The sequence below is a fragment of the Pan troglodytes genome, chromosome 7, assembly GCF_028858775.2.
Source record: "Pan troglodytes isolate AG18354 chromosome 7, NHGRI_mPanTro3-v2.0_pri, whole genome shotgun sequence".
NCBI lineage: Eukaryota > Metazoa > Chordata > Mammalia > Primates > Hominidae > Pan > Pan troglodytes.
This window is the reverse complement of record NC_072405.2, coordinates 113,101,037-113,126,773: the sequence shown is the minus strand read 5'-3', so window position 1 is coordinate 113,126,773 and position 25,737 is coordinate 113,101,037. Positions and strand designations below refer to the sequence as shown.

At 41.9% G+C, this 25,737-nt stretch overlaps 1 protein-coding gene and 1 pseudogene across 9 annotated transcripts in view; one reads left to right on the top strand and one right to left on the bottom strand.

Annotated features, from left to right (window-relative positions):
* Window positions 1–693: 693 nt before the first annotated feature.
* Window positions 694–25,737, bottom strand: part of LOC104007709 (collagen alpha-1(I) chain-like) — a 62,379-nt pseudogene continuing 37,335 nt past the window's right edge.
* Window positions 4,750–25,737, top strand: part of AZIN1 (antizyme inhibitor 1) — a 37,738-nt gene continuing 16,750 nt past the window's right edge. For 3 of the 9 annotated variants that reach the window (XM_054656398.2, XM_016958909.3, XM_063816025.1), the window contains exons 1-4: window positions 4,995–5,136; window positions 10,818–10,955; window positions 18,809–18,966; window positions 25,194–25,390. In XM_054656398.2, the coding sequence (XP_054512373.1) occupies window positions 25,289–25,390 (102 nt within the window). In that variant the 5' untranslated portion in view covers window positions 4,995–5,136; window positions 10,818–10,955; window positions 18,809–18,966; window positions 25,194–25,288. Of the gene's footprint in view, window positions 5,137–10,817; window positions 10,956–18,808; window positions 18,967–25,193; window positions 25,391–25,737 lie in introns of all 9 variants that reach the window. The other 6 variants (XM_054656397.2, XM_063816024.1, XM_016958910.3 and 3 more) reach the window with 4 other exon arrangements.

The following is a 25,737-nucleotide window of genomic DNA, read 5'->3' as shown; positions in this document are numbered from 1 at the left end:
GCTGATATTACTCTGTTAAAGGTTACAGATAAAATTCTTTCCAGGCCCTTGCTATTCTCCATGAATGACTACAATGGCTTCACGTATGTTCTGCCTGCCAAAAACTTAAGAGTATTTTACCTTTCCAGCCCCACTTTCTCACCTTTTCTAAAATACAAATCATTTCCATGATTGAAGCCTTTTCCAACGCCTTTGGAATATAAACCCAAACTTTTTTTTTCTTTAAAGATCAACAACAGTTTATTAGTTACACATTCCCTCAGACAAGAAGAGGAAAGTAGTGTAAGCTATGCAGGCCCACACAGGGATTGCACTTGGGAGCAAAGAGAACAAACAGGGGACTGAGGAAGGTTTTGTAGTATCAAGAAGGTGAGATAGGCTGGGTGTGGTGGCTCACACCTGTAATCCCAACACTTTGGGAGGTTGAGGTGGGAGGATCGCTTGAGCCCAGGAGTTCGAGATTAGCTCTGACAACACGGTGAAACCCCATGTCTACAAAAAATTAAAAAAAAAAATTAGGCATGGTGGTGCACACCCGTCATCCCAGCTATTCGAGAGGCTGAAGTGAGAGAATCGCTTGAGCCCAGGAGGTGGAGGTTGCAGTGAGCTATAATCATGCCACTGCACTCCAGCCTGGGAAACAGAGTGAGAGTCTTTTAGGAGAAAAAAAAAAAAAAGAAAGTGAGATGTGCCTTGAATTTCAAAACAAAATTTTATTGGTTCGTCTGAATAATTCTGTGGGCTGGCAGGGAACTAAAACACATTATACTCCCAACTGTTAAGACTGCAATAATATACTATAATGCTACAATGCCATAATCTACTATATACAATAGTACTTAATACAGTACATCCTCATTTGATGTCATCCATAGGTTCTTGGAAACTGTAACTTTAAGTCAAACCATTTACCGTATAACAAAACCAATTTTGCCAGAGACAAATCGATTTAAATAAGAGTTAGGGTCCTATGGCATATAGTTCCTATAGCATTGATAAACCCAAACTTTTAAATATGAGATTGGAGTTTACCAGTGATTTGCCATTTGGCAAAATCAGAATCCCCTTTCCAACCTGTCTGAGGATATGACAACCCTGATCACTCATCCCGTTGTGCGATAAGCACCCTCTTCCTTGAATAGCATAGCATTGCACTATTGTCATTTTCTTCGGCCTCTTGGTCTTCTCTGCGGCTGTCTTTTATCTCTGGCATTCTCTAGATCCTGTGCTTATACTCTTTTCTTCTATACCTCAATAATTCCTTAATTATCATGTCTGTAGGAAAGGCTCCCAAATTCACACCCAAAGGGTTCTAGATCTCCCCATTTTCAGAGGCCTCTGGACCATTTTTACCTGGCTATTTCTTCAACAGCTAAAACTCTGTATCACAGCAGCCTCAGGCCTGGTGTGATGGCTCATGCCTATAATCCCAGCATTTTGCGAGGCCTAAGTATGTGGATCACTTGAGTCCAGGAGGTCAAAACCAACCTGGGCAACATGGCAAGACCTGTCTTCACAAAAAATTAGCCAGGCATGGTGGTGCACCAGTAGTTCCAGCTACTCAGAGGCTGAGGTGGGATGATCACTTGGTCCCAGGAGGTGGAGGTTGCAGTGAGACGAGACTATGCCTCTCCACTTCAGCCTGAGCGACAGAGTGACACACTGTCACATACACACACAAAAGGCAAAAAAACCTAGCCTCATCTTACTCCCTCTTTTTTTTTTTTTTTTTTTTTGAGATGGAGTCTCGCTCTGTCGCCCAGGCTGGAGTGCAGTGGCACCATCTCGGCTCACTGCAAGCTCCGCCTCCCAGGTTCACGCCATTCTCCTGCCTCAGCCTCCCAAGTAGCTGGGACTACAGGGCACATGCCACCATGCCCAGCTAATTTTCGTATTTTTAGTAGAGACGGGGTTTCGTCATGTTGGCCAGGGTGGTCTCGATCTCTTGACTTCGTGACCCGCCTGCCTCGGCCTCCCAAAGTGCTGGGATTACAGGCGTGAGCCACTGCTCCTGGCAGGGTCCTTCTATTTCTATCTCTGTTTATGGCTCCAGAATTCTCCCTGTTGATAAGCTTAATATCCCCAAATCACTTGACACCTTCTCATCTCCTTTGAAAGTCAAGATTATCTCTACTCTCTCTGTGCCTTTTCCCTCCCATCCATTCTGAATCCCCTTACTACTTTCATTATTATTATTATTATTTGAGACAAAGTACATCTCTGTTGCCCAGGCTGGAGTGCAGTGGTGCGATCTCAGCTCACTGCAACCTCTGCCTCCCGGGTTCAAGCAATTCTCCTGCCACCGCCTCCCAAGAAGCTGGGACTACATGTGTGTACCAGCACGCCTGGCTAATTTTTGTAGTTTTAGCAGAGACAGGGTTTTGCTATGTTGGGCAGGCTGGTTTCAAACTACTGGCCTCAAGTGATCCGTCCGCCTCAGCCTCCCAAAGTGCTAGGTCACCACACCATCACTAGGCCACCAAGTGAGCAACCACGCCCGGCCCCCTTAGTACTAAAATAAATAAATAAGTAAACCAAAAGACCCCACAAAACTGCTGTAAGAGTTTCCTTCACTTCCAAACTTTCTACCTCTTTTCAATCCCACCCACTGGTGCCGGAGTAATCTTCTAAAAAACATATTTTTGAGCATATCATGTTCCTGTTTATATGGTTCCAGAATAAAGTCCAAGTTCCAATTTTTTGTTTTTGTTTTTGTGAGACGCAGTTTCACTCTTGTTGCCCAGACTGGAGAGTGCAATGGTGTGATCTCGGCTCACTGCAACTTCCGCCTCCCAGGTTCTAGAGATTCTCCTGCCTCAGCTTCCTGAGTAGCTGGATTACAGCCATGTGCCACCATGCCCAGCTAATTTTGCAGTTTTAGTAGAGCCGGGTTTTCTCCATGTTGGTCAGGCTGGTCTCGAATTCCCGACCTCAGGTAATCCGCCCTCCTCGGCCTCCCAAAGTGCTGGGAATACAGGTGTAAGCCACTGCGCCCAGCCTCCAATGTCTTCTTGATGTCACCCTAATCTACCTTTTCAGTCTCATTTGCAACCATGCCCCTATGCTGGAACCAGAAAGGCTATTCACAATTCTCTAAACCCACCCACTTCTGTGCCTTCTCTCATCCGTTTCCCTTGCCTGGAACACTGGAACATCTACTCTCAAAATCACCAAACAGGCGAGTTTGGTGAAAAAGGAAGCACCTTTGTCTAGAAAGGCTTTTCTCAAAATCACTCTTTACCTTTCCCCAGCAGCCTTTCTCTCACTTAGCTGCAATCATCTCTTCCCTCCACTTGGTCCTTGCAGCATTTTATTTGTATCAGCCAACAATTTATTTTGTATTGCTGTCTTATTTCCCCTGCTAGATTGTAAGCAAGGTTTCAAATACTGTATTCATCTCTAGTTTTTCTTCCTCCACCAGAGAGGGTCTAGTGAATGGCTGTGCTTTCAAATGTTCTGAATAGAACAGAACTTTGAAGAAATAAAAGACAGAGCCAAGATATAGCCGAGCAAAATAAGGAAAAACAAAATCAGGAATGCGTCCACAGCTCCTGATTCTACCGAATACTCTCTCATACAGCCTCGCAAGATATCCTGCTTTTCCACACAGGAAGGTCGCTTTCTTCCTTTCACATTTGATGATTTATTAATCAACCACAGTGCTGCTCAAAGTACACAGAGGGTTCGGAAGAATGAAAGGGAAAAAAGTCAGGGTCTTAATATCAAAGATCTTAACTTTAGAGGGGTGTGTCAACACATATTCCATTTGTGCTATGTGTTGCGAAGCGTAGCAGCACGAGAGAACTCGGGGTCTCTGATCATGATCATTAGTGCTGAGGCATCTAAAAAAGATGAAAATAAATTAAAAGCTATGTAGGTAATCTTAGAACCCCTAGTAAAAAAGTCTGTTGTGGAGTAGAAAAATTAAAACGACCGCGAAAATGAGACCTAGGGGATTGAAGTAATGTGCGCTTGTAACATCAGTAATCCCCTCTCCAACGCGGGTCCTGCTTGGGACTGACTCCACCAATCCTTTTAAAAATGAAGACATAAAAGCCATATTCCTTTAAAAAATTTCCACTGCACCGTATTGCAACGTTCGAGCACTGAGGACATTTTCACGTGGTCACAACCCTTTTTAACACCCGGACACTGGGCCGGTCCTTTCTGGCCACGAGGAACTCGCTTCCCTAAATGAGTACCGCATCACCGAGGGCGGGCGCCTCAGCCCGGGAGGACACTCCCCAGGGTAAACTACAGGCCTCACAAAGCGGAGGGAGCTGGACGCGAAGGCTCGGCAGCGGCGCCGACAGGCTTACCCCAGGCCCACTCTAGGCCGCACAGGGTTCGCGCCACCTCCGGCCCAGGACAGCTCTCAGACGCTGCCAGCGTGGAGCTCGACCCGGCTCACAATGCGCCGGGCCCCGCAGCGTGAGCGCAGGCGCCCGAGAGGCGGCGGGGGTCGGGCGGACGGCGCGCTCCAGCCGAGCCGCCTCCTTCTCCCGGCCCACACCCGCGCGGCCGCCCTTCGCCTGCCGGGGAGCTGCGGGTGGCTGGAGGGCGGGAAGCGACCGGCCAGTCTGCACCTGCATGACCCGGTCGCGCGCCGACCCCTCCCCTCTCTCTCCCGGGCTCAGTCCTCCTTCCTCTTCCGTCCCCCTCCCTTTTCTCCGGGCTGCAACCGGGCTCCGCCCCGCTCGCGCGGCTGCCCGGCCAGCTGTGATGTCACCAGGCCACGCCCCCTAATATAAATACTGGCGTCGCTGGCGCCGCCTTCTCACACTTTCAGGCTCTGATCGCGGCCGCAGTTTTTCCTTTTTTCTTCTGCCGTCGCCTTCTCTGCCTCTTCTCATCCTTTCTCGCTCTGCTGCTCTGCAGTGTGACGAGTCCGAATCCTCTTCCCACCCAGCCCGCGCCTTTCTTCTTTTGCCTGCGCTGTTCTATTTCTCCTTCGGCCGCCGCCGCCACTGCTGCACACAGCTGGTGTCGGTGCCGCGCTTTTACCCCCAAGTCGTTCCCGCAGCCTATGGCCCAGGCCGCCTTGGGTATTTCTGCTCAAGGTAACCACATCCCTCTTTAAAAATTCCGCCGAAAAAGAGAAGACGCTTTACCCGACTCTTTGGGCCGTTATCTCACGTGAGTACCGAGCCGAGGAGCGCGGGAGGGGCCAGGACGCGGGGCTGGCCTTGGGGGGCGGCTGGGGGGCTCCGGCTGGGCCCCGCCGCCCTTAAGACGTCCCCGCAGCGCCCCGCGGCCGGCCGCCTCGAACATGGCGGCGGCGGCATGTGTGGCGGCTGTCTGTGCCCCCGGCGGCGGCGGCGGCGGGGCTGGGCGGCGGGCCGCGCCTCGGGACCTTCGGGCGGCTGCTGGACGCTTGGCGGAGCCGGAGCCACAGCAGTTGGGGCGAGGGGGCGTGTGCCAGTGGGGGAGCGCGCGGGGGTCTCGCCGCCGGGGGTCGCCGTCCCCTCCTGGCGGCGTGCGGCCCCCACCCCTCTCCCGTGGTGCATTGCTGTTTCCGGGGAGGGGGCCCGGCCGCAGCCCTGAGGGGCCGGGGTCCCGCAGCCCCTACCCCGCGGTGCGCCGCCGCCACCTTTGCCTCCCGAAGCCCGGCGGGCGGGCGGCGCTGTGGGCTGCAACGGCTGGGGTCCTGGTTATGAATGGAGCGGGGCGGGCCCCGCGCCGGCCTCTGGTGACAGCTGCGGAGGAAGTCGGATTCCTGGGGGGCGCGGGGAGCGCGGTCCCCCTCTGGTGGAGGAAAGTTGACGCCACTTGGGGCCTGGCGGCGGGGAAGCCCCGGTGTCAGGTAGCCAGCGAGAGGCCTTTGGCCCCTTCTGGAAGCCTCGAGGCTGCTGCTCCGCCCCTGCGGCGCTCCTGATTGGGTCAAGTCGCCTTCACTCACCCCAGTCACCTCCTGGAGCCTGAGGATTAGTCACCATGGCTTCGTTTTTCCGTCCGCGCCATGGTTCCTAGGCAGAAAGAGGGAGATTGGTAGACGGGTGGCTTATCAACTACTGTCTTGACTGCCAACAGTTGGTGGTGGTAACATGTTCTAACCCTTACACGGTATCCTGAATGTGTGTTTCGTAGACAAAGCTGCTGGTTCAGAAATCCGAAACAGTCGGGGACACAGTTTACCGCCTCATGTTTCAGCACATTTAACTGAATTTTGTGGTGGCATCTTGGTTATATTAGTTCTGTGTCCCGTCGTGTTTCTATCGTGAATTCCCAGACTGGGTGGGAATCTAAGGACTCAAAGGAGGGGGAATTGCCTTGTGCTCAGCGAAGGTTGATGTAGAGGTACATCAAAGCACAAAGTAGAAGTACATCAAAGCACATCAAATACAGCAAGGGTTGGCAGAAACATGGCTCATGATTGTCTAGAAAGGCCCTCATAATTCATTAATTTCTTTTACATATACGAGAGCGTGCAGATGCTGATCATGATTAGAAATAAGCCCCAAGGAGTTTAGGAAAGACTCCAAAAGAAAATGATTATCGGTGGTGATAAGTGAGGTCGAGTAGTCAGTGCCTTTCTCCCCCAAGGTTTTATTACATACATTTTCAAACAGAAGGTGAAAAAGAGTTATACTTCCACCTAGATTCTGTAATTAACATTTTGCCTTATTTGTCGATGCATTTCAAAGTAAAGTTGGAGACCCCTCCAACTTTAGTATGTGCATATTAAATAGAGCTCAGTACCGCTTACTATTTTTTAAATCTTAGAGGGTAAAATTCACATCAGTATAAACCCACAAGTCTTAAGTATGCGATTTGATGAACTTTGACAAAAATACAGCTGTGTAACCTAAACCTTTTGTCCAGATGTAGAACATCGCCATCACCCTCAAAAGTTTTTTCTTGTCCTTTCAAATCGTCTCCCAGTCACCACAGAGCCAACCACGATCTTGGTTTTTTATTTTTTTGGAGTCTAGCTCTGTCGCCCAGGCTGGAGTGCAGTGGCACAATCTCCACTTGCTTACTGCAACCTCCGCTTCCCAGGTTCAAGCGATTCTCCTTCCTCAGCCTCCCGAGTAGCTGGGATTACAGGGGCCCACCACGCCCAGCTAATTTTTGTATTTTTGGTAGAAAAGGGGTTTCACTGTGTTGGTCAGGCTGGTCTGGAACTCCTGACCTCATGATCCGCCCATCTCGGCCTCCCAGAGTGCTGGGATTACAAGCGTGAGCCACTGCGCCCGGCTGATCTTGATTTTTTTTTTAAACCCATAGATTATTTTCGTCTATTCCAGAATTTCCACATGAATGGAATCATACAGTATGCATTCTTTGGTATAAAAGGCTTCTTTTAACTCAGCACATTTTTAATATTCATCCCTGTTGTCTTTATCTGTAGATTATCAGTAGATTATTTGTGTTGCTGAGTAGTAGCCCATTAGGTGACTATCCCTTGGTTGTTTTTTTTAAAAATAAACTTTATTAGGCCGGGCGCGGTGGCTCACGCCTGTAATCCCAGCACTTTGGGAGGCTGAGGCGGGTGGATTGCCTGAGGTCAGGAGACCAGCCTGGCCAACATGCTGAAACTCCATCTCTACTAAAAATACAAAAATTAGCCGGGCGTGGTGGCTGGCTCCTGTAATCCCAGCTCCTCGGGAGGCTGAGGCAGGAGAATCGCTTGAACTGAGGAGGCAGAGGTTGCAGTGAGCCAAGATCTCACCAGGGCACTCCAGCCTGGGGGACAAGAGCAGCGGGACTTCATCTAAAAAAATAATAATAATAATGAAAAATAAAATAAACTTTATTTTGGAGTATCTTAGTTGCGCAGCAAAGTCACAAAGATACAGTTTCTTCATACTTCCCACCCAGTTATTAGTAACATCTTACGTTATTACAGTACATTTGTTAAAACTAAGAAACTGACTTTGGCACTATGAAACGTTCGAGACTTTTATTTGGATTTCGCCAGTTTTTCTTTAATGTCTTTTTTCTGTTCCAGAATCCAAGTTACCACATTGTATTTAGTTGTCATGTCTTCCCAGTTTTCTTTGGTTTGTGACAGTTTCTCAGTCTTCCTTTGTTTTTCATTACCATCACAGTCTAGAAAAGTGCTGCCAGATATCTGGTAGAATACTCCCCTCCCCTAAACTTGGGGTTTACCTGATGTTTTTCTCATGATTAGACTGGGGTTTGGAGTTTTTACAAAGAATACCACAGAACGATTTTAAAAATCATTGGTAAAGGCATTGTGTTTTCAGAGATGTACTGATAATTTTGAGATACTAAGTTTGTAATAGTTGCTGTCAAAGTGATAGAAAGTTTTTGTAGTTGGGCACGGTGGTTTGCACCTGTAATCCCAGCACTTGGGAAGGCTGATGCAGGCGGATCACTTGAGCTCAGGAATTCAAGGCCAGCTTGAATTCCTATTTTATTTTTAAGAAAATAAAATAGGCCGGGCGTGGTGGCTCACGCCTGTAATCCCAGCACTTTGGGAGGTCGAGGTGGGTGGATCGCAAGGTCAGGAGTTCGAGACCAGCCTGGCCAATATGGTGAAACCCCATCTCTACTAAAAATACAAAAAAATTAGCCGGGCATGGTGGCACATGCCTGTAATCCGAGCTACTCGGAAGGCTGAGGCAGGAGAATTGCTTGAATCTGAGAGGCAGAGGTTGCAGTGAGCCAAGATCGCGCCACTGCACTCCAGCCTGGGTGACAGAGCGAGACTCCGTCTCAAAAAAATAAAATAAAATAAATTACATAAAATGCTTCTTGTTTCTTACTGACCAACCGAGCCCTCTCTGTGCTATTCTCTAAGGTGTTAGAGAATTTGCAGTGTTTACATACACCATTCTAAGTGAAAATAATTAATTTTTTTCCATACTGCCTTTTCTCCGCATTTCCATTTAACAAGTCCTTCTTCATGCTTTTTTATCCTAACTGTCCGGATAAACATTCTATCTATCCTGTATGTAAGTGCTTATAAGAAGTGCTTATCTATCCTGTATGTGTTTATAAGAAGTGCTTATCCTATGCACCTTTTGGGTCTTGCTGTGTTGCCCAGGCTGGACTCAAATTCCTGGGCTCAAGCAGTCCTCCTGCCTTAACCTCCTCAGTAGTTGAGACTATAGGTGCATACTGTCACATCTGGCTCATTTTTTCTTTTCTTTTCTTTTTTTGGAGACAGGTTCTCCCTCTGTTGCCTGGGCTGGAGTACAGTGGCACAATCTCGGCTTACTGCAACCTCCGCCTCTTGAGTTCAAGCAATTCTTGTGCCTCAGGCTCCTGAGTAGCTGGGATTACAGGTGTGCACCACCATGCCCAGCTGATTTTTGTATTTTTAGTAGAAGATGGGATTTCACTGTGTTGACCAGACTGATCTTGAACTCCTGGCCTCAAGTGATCCACTGGCTCAGAGCCACTGCGCCTAGCCCTATTTTTTGTATTTAAATAATGCCTTTCAAATTCTAGAGCCTTCATTCCCTACTAGTATCTTTTTGTTAAATGGAAATGTTGTAGGGTTCTCACTGAGGAACATTCTGGAATATCTGACGTTTAATGTCCATAATGTTTCACATCATTGCTCTTGGGTTGCATTAAGCAGCAAAATAGCTGTGGATATATGTATTGAGGAAAAGATGAATAATGTCTTACCCAGGGTATCTGATCCTATTCCTTAGGATAATTGAGAATGATCTGTCCCCAGCATGACTCAACTTTTTATTTATTTAGAAAATTACGTTGGTGTTGAAAGAATCAGAATGTTATGGAGTAGTACATTATTTGGAATCTAATGTAAGATTATTATCATCATTGCATGTTTGTAGGAGTTCTTTCCTCATCATCCATAAATGTCATTCATTGAGCATGTGATCAGCTTCTCCTCCTAGATAGATGAAACATTTTGCCTCCACCAGGAGTGCCTTGATCCTGGTGAGATACACTTTAGGTATGCCTACAGTGCTTCTGAAATCCCTCCAACTCTTGACTTTATAATTTCTGGTTTTCTGGCTTCCTTCTTACCACCCCTTTCTAGCAAATACTGTCAGATTATTTTACTTGAAAACAGTAACCACTGAATTATAAATAGAAACATAGGTATATCATTTTAGCTTAGAAGTGATGAGTGGTAACAATGTCTAAAACTCACCTACCATATTGTATAGTGTGCTGTGCACTTATCACATTTATTTGTTCCTGGTGATAATAGAATGAATTATGTCCAAATAGGTTAGATATGAGAAGATAAATCTTAAGAGATTAGTTGCTTAATATTATAAGGAAGTTCTCAAGTTATTTTATGTTTTTCAAAAGTTATTTTAGATACATATATAATGCATTAGCTAAGTCATAAAATCTTTTGGTACTGTGGTGGATTTTTACATTTAAAATGTAAAAGACAAATATTTGAGGAGTAAAAGAGTGTTCTGGGTGGTTCCAAACTATTGGGTCATGCTAGTACATTATTCATATAAAGTCTTGTATATACACTAGGTTGGTGAGGGCACTTGGAATTTTTTAAATTCTGGACCACTTAAAAATGTGGAATTTTAGAGGACAAATAAAAGCAAAAATGAAGTTTTCATCTTCAAAAATGAAGGCTGGTAACTCTTGAGTAGGCAGATAAAACGACTTGGTAAGATGGCTATGACATCAAGTTCTGTGAATTTTTTACAGCAGCTTGGAAATGTTTACTGCATAAAGTACTTGGTACTGTGGTAAACCCTTTGAAAATATCACTTGTGTAATGTGACTTTAATGAAACATTGTTATAAAATGAACACGTATTCTATAGTTCATGTTTAAGTCAGCCTAAACATTTTTTTAACATAGGACTATCTTCTGCTACTTTTATTTCCTTCTTTTAGGGCGAACTTTCTGACCAAGTATACAACTACCCAGAGGGCCTAGGAGAAGTGCTGTATAGAGAGCAGTTCGACTTCAACGCTGAGCCACCTTGGGAACCTAGCTGATGATAGGGGGGTTCCATCTCCCAACTTGTCCATGTAAGTATTTGCACATTTGTTGGTGGGGAGGAGGTCTTTAAAATCGAAGGAAGAGTGCTGCCTTGCTTAGTATTTTTCAGAATTTGAAATTGCATTTACCTCTTAAAGTGCAGTGACTTTTAAATTTCTGAAATAGAGATAAGACAGTTACCGGTTACAGACTTGACTGATTTAGTTGTGTGCATTGTTTACCAATGACTGGATCATTTAAAACTTTATCTTGTATGCATAACTTAGAAAATATACGTTGAAGAGGGCTTTTGGGATATAAGGTGTAGTTTATCACATCATTCAACCATTTAACTTAGTGAAATGATTTTTGCTACTCAGCTGGTAGGAACAACTGATTGTTTTTAGAGGACTTGCTGAAAGATGATAGAGATAGAGATACATATATATATCTCTATATATGTATCTAAATATGTATATGGTATTAAAATATATGTATGGTATTAAAATATAGATATTTAACAGATTTTCAAGGATAGTTTTTGACTATACTTGGTTTTCTATGTGTGAATTTTACTTTAGAATTGAGCCCCTGTGCAAAATGTAATTCCACAGTAAACTGAATTTGGGCTACTAGATTTGTGTGGGTTCATTTAAAAATTTTGTGGTATATAGACTTATTGTTACGGAAATTCAGATTTTGTTATTAAAATTTAAGTGTTTTTAAGTTTGGTCAGAGACTTGGAGGTAAGTTTTCAGGAAAGCTGAGGGTATCAGTTTTAGTGTTTCTTTAATCTGATCTTGTTAAACAGATCCCTATTCGATAAAAATGTTTGCTCTAAGCAAACATTTGATGTTAATACAAATTAGAATTTTAGACTCAGGTTTTTAAGGCTAAAGAGAAGGAAACACAGTTTAAATAGTAAGATTTCTTGAAACCTTTGACTTAGAATGTTGGCTAGAGGGTTTCCTATACTGGCTTTCTCCTACCTGTGTAAATTTGAGCAAATGTGAATCCCAGCTATAACATAATGTTGGACTGGAACAGTTCTTTTTGTGTTAAACTGGCATAATTTCTTTTTTTGAGTGTATTACTATCTTTGGTTATGCAGTGTAGTCTTCGGACGAATTGCATTAGCATCCTCACCTAGAACAGAAATACAGAATCTCAGCCTCACCCAAACCTGAATCAGTCTATATCCAGGTGGCTTGTGTGCACATTAAAGAGAAGCAGGGTCATTGCCGTTTCAATACTAAGTCAGTTGCCTAATTTTTGTTAGTCCATCTGTTCTATTTGCAACATACCTGATGTTTTTCTCCCAAGTTGACTTGGAGATTTAAAACCTTTTTGGGTGGTGCAATCTGTTAAAGTTAACATCATAGTTGTGAATCCATTCTAAGGCAGAAATTTAAGAACAAGCTTCGTCTTTTGAGGAAGACCGCAATAAAAGATAATCCTTCTTTTAATTCGTGTCTCTTGCTTTAAAGAAAAGTTACCTTGCATTATAGTTAATATTTCTACTGATGTTTCCTCTTAGAAACTTGAGAGACTATTGTCAGTGAGCTGAATGATTCTGCAAAATCAGGGAAAAGTAGTCTTTAGATTAATAATGTAGGATTCAGAAAGTCTATAGTGTCTCCCTCTTTGTGGGTAGGAGGGAATGGGAGCAGATAGAAGCTAAAGATAATTTATTCTGCAGGTTCTGGCAGTCAGAATAACTGGCTTTTAACTTTATTATGCCCGGGTACAATGCATATTATGTCAAACATATAACTTCTTTAAATATTCACGTGTAATCTTCTCATTTTGCATGTCTAGTATTTGATGCTTTGCTATAAAGCTACAGGTCCACAATCCCTTTTTCATAGAATTCTGAAATCCAAAAAGTCTTTAAAAAATTTTTTTATAGCTTCCTTGATGTGACCTTAACTGATTTGGGAAAAAAAAAAAAAAACAAAAAAAACTTGACCTGAATCTGTGCTGATTTGAGGCTATTTTTGTCTTTACTTATCCCATTTAGTGTTAATATTCCTAAATTTTGCTTCAGAAATATTGTGGTTGCAGGGTGCTGACTCATTCTCCTGAAGAATATTACATAACATATGTAAAGTATGTGTACTACATTATGGTTCAAAATCTGGAGAATTCTGAATTCACAAAGATACCTAGTCCCAAAGGTTTCTTGACTAGAATTTGTAAAATTGGCAAGAGAAAATTCCGCATTCCAGAAATGTGTTATCCTTACAAATCAATAAGAGTTTGCTCTATTGGACACCGAAATCCTGGGGTTAATTTTCTGTAGATCAACAATATTATTTGAAAACCATTAAAAGGAGTTAAAACAGCCTTCATGGAAATTATTTGGCCCATAGCATTGCAAAGCATGTAGCTATATGAACTCTGCTTGAACTGGTCCACTAGGATTCCCGTGCAGGTAGTCTGAGATCCAGAATTGGCTTCAGAGTTAGGTTTTAAATCAACCACCTGAATTTTGATGGAATAAACTAAGTATCTGGAAATTTTGGAAGTTGCTTACATAATCCTTTTCTTTCATAATTTAGAATGTGTGTATGATGTAGTATGTGAACACTGTAAAAATGTCTTAACAAAATATTTTAAGGTCAATATCAAAGATTAATGGGCCCCTAATTGTGAAAAAGTTTTTGTGAGCCTTTTGAGAAATCCCCTAGGCCAGGTGAGGTGGCTCACACCTGTAATCCCAGCACTTTGGGAGGCCAAGGCGGGCGGATTACATGAGGTCAGGAGTTCAAGACCAGCTTGGCCAACATGGTGAAACCCTGTCTCTACTAAAAAAAAATATAAAATTAGTCGAGCGTCGTGGCAGGCGCCTGTAATGCCAACTACTCGGGAGGCTGAGGCAGGAGAATCACTTGAATCTGGGAGGCGGAGGCTGCAGTGAGCCGAGATCGTGCCATTGCACTTCAGCCTAGGCTACAACAGCAAATCTCCGTCTCAAAAAAAAAAGAAATCCCCTAGGTCTTGATGCTGGAGTAAAGGTTTTCCAGTGGGCTAGTTTTCTATTTATTTTGGTTGTAGGTTCAATTATAATTAATGAATTAGCCTAATGGAAAATATTTTAAAACTTAAAAAGCTAAGTTTGCTTCTCATAGTGGATCCAGTGATGTGGTCAGATTCATTATCACATACCCTTTAATGTTGTGCAGTATGGAAAAGGGATTCAGTTAATTGATTTGCTTAAATGGGCTCTTAACAAGTTTGCTTTAAAAAGTTTTTTTTTTACCTGGTTGTCATTAGTCGGCTCTATATATTCATGTAGGAACTTCAGAAGAACATCAGCATTTTAAATATTCACATTTTGTCTCCTAATCTTTAGTATTTACACATGCCTTAGTAGGAGCTCCCTACCTAATTAGGATTATTTTAACTAGGAAAAAAAAATATATATATATATATATATATTTTTTTTTTTTTTTTGACAGAGTCTCTTCCTTTCGCCCAGGCTGGAGTGCAGTGGCACAATCTTGGCTCACTGCGACCTCCGCCTCCCTGGTTCAAGTGATTCTTCCGCCTCAGCCTCCCAAGTAGTTGGGATTACAGGCACCCACCATTATGCCCGGCTAAATTTTGTATTTTTGTGGAGATGGGTTTCACCATGTGGCCAGGCTGGTCTTGAACTCCAGGCCTCAGGTGATCTGCCCCCCTTGCCTCCCAAAATGCTGGGATTATAGGCGTGAGCCACCGCGCCTGGCTGGAAAGATGTTCTTTACGAATTTGCTAGTACTCCTTCCTCATGTTTCACTGTAAGTTATCAGTAGGAAAGGGAGGTTGTCCGCTGGGTGCGGTGCCTCACACCTATAATCCCAGCACTTTGGGAGGCTGAGGCCGGCAGATCATCTGAAGTCAGGAGTTTGAGACCAGCCTGGCCAATATGGTGAAACCTTGTCTCTACTAAAAATACAAAAATAAATTAGTTGGGCATGGTGGTGCACGCATGTAATCCCAGCTACTAGGGAGGCTGAGGCCTGCTTGAACCCAGGAGGCGGAGGTTGCAGTGAGCCAAGATGGTGCCACCGCACTGTAGACTAGGAGACAGTGCAAGACTGTCTCAAGGGAAAGGGAGGTTGTTGACCCTGACTGCAGAGAAAGGGGAAAATTTCAGTTTTGATATTTGGTACTTTTTTTTCTTTTCTCCCCCCACCCCCCGATTTAATTTCTCACAGATGATATTTGGTACTTTAAGGATACTGTGATATGAGCAAATGTAACAGAACATTCATTAATGGCGGTTGATACTCTTTGACCAAAAAGATGAGTAAAACCACTATCGTTGAAATACACAGTCTGTATATCCCCTTGGCATACATAAAGTAGAGTCAATGGTGTGTCAATGCTTGTGTAAAGTAGCAGAAAAATATTCTGTAAAAGCACAATGTGAATACTAGCATATTAATGGATAAACAAGGTTTTAGAGACATGGTATTTCTTGCTTTGAGCAAATTTAGCATTTTTTTTAGGAAGGTCAAAAAGATTGGAAAGCAACGTAGACCAGTTTTTTCTTTCTTTTTTGAGACGAAGTTTCGCTCTTGTTGCCCAGGCTAGAGTGCAGTGGCGCGATTTCAGCTCACTGCAAACTCCACCTCCCGGGTTCCATCAATTCTCCTGCCTCAGCGTCCTGAGTAGCTGGTATTATAGGCATGCGCCACCATGCCCGACTAATTTTGTATTTCTAGTAGAGACAGGGTTTCACCATATTGGTCAGACTTGTCTCGAACTCCTGACCCCGTGATCCGCCTTCCTTGGCCTCCCAAAGTTCTAGGATTACAGGCATGCGCCACTGCGCCCGACCATAGACCAGTTTTTAAACGGGATAAATGGCTTTTGCATTTATTACAGAGGTTAGTTTAGCTGAGAAAATTAATACTGACTACCAATCTGTGTGTTCCATCACAGTCTTCACCCAACCTGATCTTGTTTCAGAGTTTTCCAGTTTGGGTCTCCCCACACCCCACCCCAGGTAAACCAATCCCTTTTGCGATATTTAACTTCCATTAGAATAAATGAGATATTGCATATATGAAAAAGGCTTGTAAACCTTAAAATCTAGTATATGGCAGGCTACTGTTCTAAACTGGCCATTGTTCAGATAAGCCTAAGGAGACTCTTCCAAGTTGAAGTGCTTACATACTGGTGAGGCCCCAGGGAGCACAGATATTTTGTCCTTCCTCCATTCCAGGGACATCCATGCCCAGTCAAATCAAGCAATTTGTCACAAGTTAACTAAAGCAGATATTTAGCTTTCCTTTTCGTTAATCCACTGTTTTTTACATTATGCATGAGTAGAAAATACTGTGTAGCATACTGGGTTACAGGGATTAGGATAGTCAGGTTCAACCTGCCCAGGCCATAGCCAGCCATCATGAGGTCCAGCCACGGTGTGCATGCCACCACGCCCTGCTAATTTTTGTATTAAAAAATTTTTTTTTTACTATTTTTTTTGAGATGGAGTTTTGCCTTTGTTGCCCAGGCTGGAGTGCAGTGGTTCAGTCTCACTGCAACTTCTGCCTCCTTAGTTCAAGCAATTCTCCTGCCTCAGCCTCCCAAGTAGCTGGAATTACAGGCACACACCACCATGCCCAGCTAATTTTGTATTTTTAGTAGAGACAAGGTTTCGCCATGTTGGTCAGGCTGGTCTCGAACTCCTGACCTCAGGTGATCTGCCCTCCTCAGCCTCCCAAAGTGCTGGGATTACAGGCGTGAGCCACCGTGCTTGGCAGTATGAGCTTTATGTTGACTTCAGATTACTTTTTATCTGCTTCTTGCTCTTTACTGCAAGGATCCTCTGATGCCCAGTTTGCAAAGATCTCCTAAACAAGTATGGTATCTTCTTAGCTCATGTAGGTTCAGCATGAACATGTTATATTTGGCATGACCAAAGATAGGATGGGGTTATCCTGGTATGTTCAACATGGAAATTCTGACAAAACAATCACCCCAAAAATAATACTCCTAATGAGAGGTTTGCTATCCTAAATTCATGAAGAGCTCCTTCAGATAAATAAAAGGCAAAAACAAGAAAATGAGCAAAAGACTTGAAAACTGTTTGCCACTAACAATCTAGCAGTTCCAGTCCCAGGTATAGACTGTAGTCCCTAGATCAGTGCTACTTAAACTGCCAGTCAGTGGAATAAGGACTCTAGTACTAAAATGTAAAGTACCACATTGCCCAACACTGTTTTAGGGTCACATAGAAGAATAAAACCATTAAGTAACAAAGGAATGATGATTAGAGAAGGTCTAAACAAATTCTAAGGGAGATGTACAGGGGCCTCTGAGATATTGCATCTTATTTCTTTCTTTTTTTTGTTTTTTGAGACAGTCTTGCTCTGTCACCCAGGGCAGTGGCGTGATCTTGGCCCACTGCAACCTCCACCTCCCAGGTTCAAGCGATTCTCCTGCCTCAGCCTCCCAAGTAGCTGGGATTACAGGTGCCCACCACCGCGCCCAGCTAATTTTTGTATTTTTAGTAGAGACAGGGTTTCACCATCTTGGCCAGGCTGGTCTGGAACTCCTGATCTCATGATCCACCCGCGTCAGCCTCCCAAAGTGCTGGGATTACAGGCGTGAGCCACCATGTCCGGCCAGCGTCTGATTTCTTAATAACCTGCTTAACTTGGTCTTGGTTGCAATTACTGTATTGCACATGTATTCTATATGTTTTCCTTGGGTGAGTAGTGGACAGGCAGGCAATGAGCTCTGCCTTAAGGTAACCAAAATAGTGTGTCTCTTTAAAGGATTATTCCCTATGCTTAATTGTAATCAGGAAAGCTAGAAAACTTGAAATTAATATGATTATGTACTTCATGTTGTATTGTAATAGTTATCTTTAATGTTATCACATCTTAGTTGCCAAAAGGGATATAAATATTTCACTTGAGTGCAGGTACACACACACTTTAGTACACACACATTTTCTCCAGAAAAAAAATTTAGTCTTCACATTGAATAGTCAAGACATTTTTAAGGGAGTCTAATTGTGTTAATTCCACATGCAAAAATAATATTGCTGTGAGAATTGTGTATTTTGTTTTCTCATTAAGCTACATTTTAATATTTATGGTGAGGCAGTTCATTGGGCAGTCCTTACACAGGCACTTCAAACTTAGCCTGTTGGGCTTATAACCTTTGGGATTTTTTGCCCCCTTATATATTTCCTATTCATTCTTCTTCTTCTCTTTTAAAATAAATCTTTAGCAGTCACCTTTAGTCTTCTTCCTCTAAGGTTACTCAGTTTTTTCAACCTCATCACCTGAAAAATAAGTTTAGGGGTATGCATTGTGATTACTGGCTTTCTTATTGAAGCAAGCCTTGTCCTGATTTATCCTGAGTACTCAATGTAGGCTGTTGTTATTGTCTATCACTTATTTTGGGGTCCAGGGTGGCAGAAGTTTACCTGATCTTATGATCACTAAATTTATAGGATTTCCTACCAGTTTCAGTATATAGCTTCCTGGAATTCTTTTGTAGTGTTTCAGACCTACTCAAGGTCTCACATCTATGGTAGATGTCATTCTTTAGAAGCTTCTAGTGCTCTTCTGGTCAATTACTTTTAAAGGTATTCTATGTGGTAAGTAACATTTTCTGTTGTAGGTAGAATGCAGAGGGGACTTAAGCAACATTGTATATTTTTAAAGCTGTGAGCTGGGTGCTAAGTCATCAAATGCCTATGTAAAAATAAAAGTAGAAATGCACCTAGGCATCTTCAGAGTAACAGTAATAGTGTAAATTTCAGAATATCTTTTCTCATTTTTAATGAGTAAAAATCCTTTTAGAAAAACGGTTGATGTATTAAGGTTGGGTTTCCTGCTTAGGTATCTCTGAAACAGTATTCTCAACCTTTCAGCTCTCCCTGTTCTACTTCCAGGGAGGTCTTCACTTCAGAAATCCAAGACTCATATTCATCCAGCTTGGTGTCAAGTGGGCTGTTGCTGCCAGAATTATCTTGTGATTATTTGAGAGATGTATCAGTTTCTTCTGAAGTACAATCAACTGTAGAAGCCTTTGTAGCAGGTGTGTAACAAGGCAAGTGCCCAGCTCCTGCAGCCACTACTCTTGGAGCTACCCTGTCGATGAACATGAGGACTCAGCAGCCTCATGAAAGGCTCCAGGGAGCAGTGTGTGGTTCTTTGGAGCCTTTTGTTTCTTTTGGCAGCTCTTCATGGAAAAATGTATTAAAAAAAACACCAATATGAAGGTGTGAATAAGGGATGTTACATATTTTTTCTTCTCAGTTATGAGTCTAAGAGGAAATTATTAATAAAAGTAGTATTGTGGTTATACGCTACTGTATTAGTGTAAAATAACCTGAGCTTTCTCAACCGTATGTTAATAAGGTGGTTGAAAATAGCTTAAAAGTGCTTGTGAATAGAGAATACTTTCTAGTGTCTATTGATAATACTAGACATCAGAGCTAGATTTGCTGTTCAGTTCTAATGAAGAGAATCTAAGATTTACATGGAGTAGTTTTTTTTTCAAGTTTAATATAATTAGTTCAAGGTCTAATAGCACCAGAATGTGTTGCAGCCAGTAAATCAGTCCTGTTTCTGATCTGTAAGCCAGAAGAAGTGGTACAGTTTCTTTTGGGAATTATTTCCACTCAGAATTGCAAGGAGATACTTGATACATCACCTTGGTTTGAGTCTGCATTCTTAGTGGAGGGTATGGAGACGTCCTGGAAAGAGTCCCTGTGCGGGGGTTTTTGTTTCTTGTTTTTGTTTTGAGATGGAGTCTTGCTCTGTCACCAGGCTGGAGTGCTGTGGCACAGTCTCAGCTCACTGTAACCTCCGTCTCCTGGGTTCAAGCGATTCTCCTGCCTCATCCTCCTGAGTACCTGGGACTACAGGTGTGCATCACCACACCCAGCTAATTTTTATATTTTTAGTAGAGACAAGTTTCACCATGTTGGCCAGGATGGTCTCGATCTCAACCTCGTGATCTGCCTGCCTCGGCCTCCCAGAGTGCTGGGATTACACTGTGCCCAGCCCCCTGTGGTGTTGAAGATTGAGGTAGATTAACTTAGTGAATCTGGAGTAAGGTATAAACTGCTCACCCCCGACACATGCACACTTATTTTCATGCTTGCTCCCTAGAACATGCTGTGTCTTAAGACTTTTGGTTTGACATATTGTCGCCAATTAACTTTAATACCTCCTGAAAACGTTTTGGCAAAATATTTCTTAGTGCTTTCAGTAAGGCATAAATGTCACAACATAAACCTTTCTTTTTTTAACAATGGAACTGTAAACTATTTTTGCTAATATATTAAGAAAACTGCAAGCAGTGATCCCAGAGTTATGATTTGAGCTGCTTTTTTAGGACTCTTTCAGTGAGATTGGGGCACAACATATGAAAGACTCAAGCAACCTACCTCACCCACCTACTTGTCCCTTTTCAGTTGGAAATACTGGGTTTCCAAGTGGCATTTCATTTGAACAAAGAGTTTGTTGCCTCAAGATATATTAGAAAATTTGACCAGGCATAGTGGTTCACACTGGTAATATCAGCACTTAAGAGAGGCAGAGACAGGAGGATAGCTTGAGCCCAAGAATTAGAGACTAGCCTGGCCAATATAGTGAGACCCCATTCTCCATAAAGAGAAAAACAAAAAAAGAAAACTTGTTGCTGCAGATGTTTGTGTTGTACAGATTCTTTTGAGGAATTGGCTCTTTTTTTTTTTTTTTTGGCCTTTTAGTCTTTAACAGTAGCTGATAGTTGAGCTTTGCATTCACAGGCATGGGTAGCTTAATGACAGAGATAGATTCTGAGAAATGTGTCGTTAGGTGACATTGTGGTTGTTTGAACATCATAGTGTACATACAGAAACCTAGATAGTACAGCCTACGACACACCCAAGCTGTATGGTGTAGCTTACTGCTCCTAGGCTACCATCCTGTATACTGAGTTACTGTACTGAATACTGTTGACAGTTGTAACACACTGGTAAGTATCTGTGTATCTAAACATAGAAAAGGTACAGTAAAAATATGGTATTATGAGACCACCTTCATATATTTGATCTGTCCTTGTTAAAAATGTTGTTATGCAACGCATGACTATACATCTGGATTGCTTGCATATCAAAGTTACGGGCTTCTTTTAAGAATGTGAAAGAGCTGGACAGAGTGGCTCATGCCGGTAATTGCAACACTTTGGGAGGCCATGGTGGGAGGATGCTTGAGGCCAGGAGCTTGAGACCAGCCTGGGGCAACATAGTGAGACACTATGAACAAAGAGTTTTCTACAAAAAATAAAAAATTAGCTGGACATGATGGCATGTGCCTGTAGTCTCAGCTACAGGGACTGACTGAGTGGAGGTGGGACTGAAGGCTGTGGTGGGAGGATCGCCTGAGTGGTTGAGGCTTCGGTGGGCTGTGATGCCACTGCACTCCAGTCTGGGTGACAAGAGTGAGACCTTTTCTCAAAAAAAAAAAAAAAAAAAAAAAAACGGGAAAAATTGAGCTACTTTTTCAATACACTTCCAGGGAGTTCATTACCACCACCCCTAAGTTTAAGAACTCCCCACTGTTTGTTGTGAAGTCTTTTGTCCATTTGTTTCTGAGTACCTATTCTGGGCTAGGAATTTACAGCAATCTCAAAGCCTTCAAGAGAGCATCAAAGAAAATAAACCTCCATTAGAGCTTTATTGGTTTTTTTTTTTTTTTAAGAGATGGGTTCTCCCTATATTGCTCAGGCTGATCTCAAACTTCTGGCCTCACAAAATCTTGCCTCAGCTTCCCAAAGTATTGGGTTCAATCAACTACTTTATTGTAGTTCTCTGTATAACGAAAGAAAACAAATGTTAATGTACTACATCTGTGGATTCAGGTGATCCTTAATCCATTTTGTCAAGTACTGCCAATATAGCAAATGAATTTTATTTCATTTTTGCAACAGAATGATTTTGTCACTCAGCTGGGACGTGGTTAACAACTCTGCTGTTACTTCTGAAGTAACAGTTCCATTTCAAAGATGAATAGTCAACTCCACAAACATTTTATCTTTCCTTTAGAGGAGGTCATGTTTTTTCACTATTTTTATTTATATTGATAATGCCACTATATGTCAGCTGTTTTGGTTTAGCCTTCAGTTGATGTTTAAAATTATTTAGCTTCTATAAAAGTCTAATTTATAGTGACAAGAAGCTGGTCAGTGGTTGCCTGGGGTGGAGTTGGGGATTTGCTGCAAAAGGGACATCATATGAAGAAAGGCTGTGAGTAGGCGTGATAATGTTTTTATACCAGTGTGAATAAACTTAGCATTTTTCAACAAGTATGAGTGTTCATATGTCTGAAAGGGGTTAGTTGATTATGTGGATATGATAAAGTTCTTTTAAAGAGACTGAGAACTGTGTTGGATTTCCCAAAAAAAAAGGAGTCCTGTGTTTTATGGGTGCTGGGGAAGCAAGGTTTTCATATTGTTTTAAATGTAGTTTGATCATTAGTATCTCTAGAGCTAACCTACTTAATTATTCTATTCCTCAGTATATAAATGGAGATAATAACCGTCATTGTGGTTTTAACGGTTAAGAGAATTAATATTGAATAGATGGAACACTTAGGCTGGGAGACTGCTATAAACATGTTTACTGTTAGATTTAAGCTAGCTTAGCAGGCAGTCAGAGTTGAACCTATGAAATTATATGGTTTGAAAATATTTGGGAAAAAATATCTTTATCCATATCATCATACAACTGTAGCAGAAGCTCTGAAGAATGTAGGCAGTCAGCCAGTAAGAGTTAATCCAGTGGGCCTGATGTTTTTATAAGTACTGAGGATCCTGACTGTTAAACGAAAATTACCCTTCCTAAGAACACTATGGTTGTAGGAAATGGAGGTTTATCTTATCCTGACTTAAAAGCTAGACCTTCTGTATTTGGCAGCAGTTGTGTGTTGTCGTTTATAATCAATAACCAAAGGTTTTCAAGTAAATACTAAATACTACATATATATTAGACTATGCCCAGAGACTTAGCAACAGCAACTGAGATACAATTAAGTCCTCATTGAACATCATCAGTAGGTTCTTGGAAACTGCGACTTTAAGCAAAAAGACATAGACAGCAAGCCCTCAAATAACATTTCATTATAATGTTAAGAAAAAAAATGGTTTCGTTTTACCTCTTTTACTTAAAAGACACAGTTTGCAAGAAGCTATTGACATAAAGTGAGGACACAATTTACTTATTTTTTTTTCCATTTCGAAGTATTTTATTTAGGCCAAAAGTCTTGATTTTGTATTTTTTCATTTATTAATAGTAAGATAAATGAAAACTGGCTGCTATGCCAAAAAGGTTAGTGATGTTAACAGGAAGTTTCTACCTTATTTTCTTATATTTATCTTTTTAAATGAGTGACCTTTATTTTTTTAATTGTTCTTAGTGCTCAGTTGAATATCCCCCCAAAATTGGTGCTTTAAATTGCTTAAAATAAACATGTATTCTTAGCCTAAAATGTCTATTTTCTGGGCACAGATTTACAGCAGTCCTGTTATAACAATCTTAGAGAATGTGCAGGCTGTGATTTGACGTCACTGCACAGGTATTAGGTCTATTTAGATAGGCCTCAATTAACTTGGTAAAATAAAAACATCCTAAACTTTTCAGTCTGTGCTATATGGCATGAAAGATCTGATGAGTTGAACTGAATGTAGTTGGCTTCTTGGAAATGAAGCTGTTAGTGTTTGAAAAGTTAAAACTGAGTATTTGTATTTCATGAAATTTGACTAATACAGCTTATTAAGGACTGTTTTGGTGCAGCCAAAATGCTGACACTTTTAAGAACCATCGAAATGGAGTATACTTTCAGGACAGTGGCCATCACCCAAGGGTGAACTCTAGTTTGGGGCATTAGGGAGGGTGGAGGGGGGTGGTGGGAGGAATCAAGGACACAGGAAAGGATGTGCAGGTTTTAAAATAGGCTGCCCAGACAGCTGGTCAATGGCCATTATTAATGTGGCAACCAGAAATTAGTACCAGATATTGAGTAGTATCCTGTCTGGTGGACCTGTTTTATCTCATTTATGTCGAAGTTATTTCCTAAAGTAACCTAAGGACCAGTGAAGTTCAACAAAGAAGATAAACCTTTATGTCAGTATAGTATGTGCTGCCTTAGGACAACGAGTGCTCCGGGGGAGTGGGCAGGTTTATTTTATTGATTTGAGTGGAGAGGGATAGGATTTAGCCTAAAGCCTTTTTAAAAATCAGATTACTTAGTAACTGGCTCAGGATGTACAGATACCTAATTTACAAATGTAGTTTCTAATTGTGTTATTTTTGCATTTCTGGTAATTGACAATTTTAGCTCTATTCTAGCCAGCACTGAAACAGATGTTTTTAATTTATATGCTCTATGATTTTTTTTTTTTTACAACAACCTGTTGAAGAAATAATTAAGGTAGTTAACTGAGGTTTAGAGACATTGATGTAGATTCTCCTAAATGATATAGCCAGGACCAGGTCTTCTGACTCCTAGTCCAGTGATTTCACCAAAGCGACTCACCTCATAACATTGCTAACTTGATATAGCTAGTACTATTTTAGCTTAAGGTAAGGCTTAGGCAGTCTGTATCAAAGCTTCAGATTGTTCCCTCAAGCCACCCTCCACTCTCACCCATTTTTATTACTTTCACCTATTTGGGAATTTTTTTTTTTTTTTAGGAGAGACGGAGTCTTGCTATGTTGTCCAGGCCGGTCTCAAACTCCTAGGCTCATGCAATCTACCGGCCTGGGCCTCTCAAAGTGCTGGGATTACAGGCATGGGCCACCATGCCCGGCCAGGACTTTTATTTATAAGACATTTATCTGCAATTACCTGGCAGTGCTATTACGTGGCTGACAGTATATTGGAAGTTGAGACTGGTATTTTGATTTCTTGGATGCAGATACTTATTTCACTAGCTTTCTTTACTCTTAAAATGGGTAAAATTATGTGTGTTATAGGAACGCAAAACAAGATAATAATACAGATTGCGTCTGCAACTCTGTAAGTAAGGTGACCATATAGGCTTGTAATATATTGTGTATATATGTGAGTTACCCCTTCAAATTATATTGACCTTTTTGGGTAAATGTATTTTAATTCATGTATTTGCTTTTTTAAATGGGCGTTAAAGGAAATTAATAATGTGATGTTTCTGAAATTGTAAAATTGCATAAATTCCTCACTAAATTAGGCACTTAGCACACTTTCATTGACTCGTACATTATGTCTATTGAAATAATACAGACTTTTATATAACTTATATTTTGACAGTTTGTTGCATATTCTAAGGACCCAGACATAGGCTTGGTGGCCCGTCTCTTGTCTTTCCTGGTTTATGACTTTCGGCTTTGTGGAATACGGCTGAGATGAAAGGATTTATTGATGATGCAAACTACTCCGTTGGCCTGTTGGATGAAGGAACAAACCTTGGAAATGTTATTGATAACTATGTTTATGAACATACCCTGGTAAGTGCCATTTCTCAAATACAGTGTTTGTCATTTTCCAAGCTCTGAAACATGAGTGCTTTTTAATTTCCAAGATGGTAATCTGATCAAAAGTACTTGGTTCATATGCTATCTGATTTAACTTGACCTTCCTCCCCCACACCCACTCCCCTTGAGTAGTGATCCATTTTTCTTTCCAATCCACATTATTTAAAAATCCTCCCTATGGCCCTTTACCTTCTATGCCTTTTAGCATCTGGCACCCACATATGTTCTGTTTATTCTGTTGATGTGATGCCAGCCAACCTTCTAATCAGTACATGGCTTCTTACTCATTTTTGTCAATTTTCTTTTCTTTTTTTTTTTTT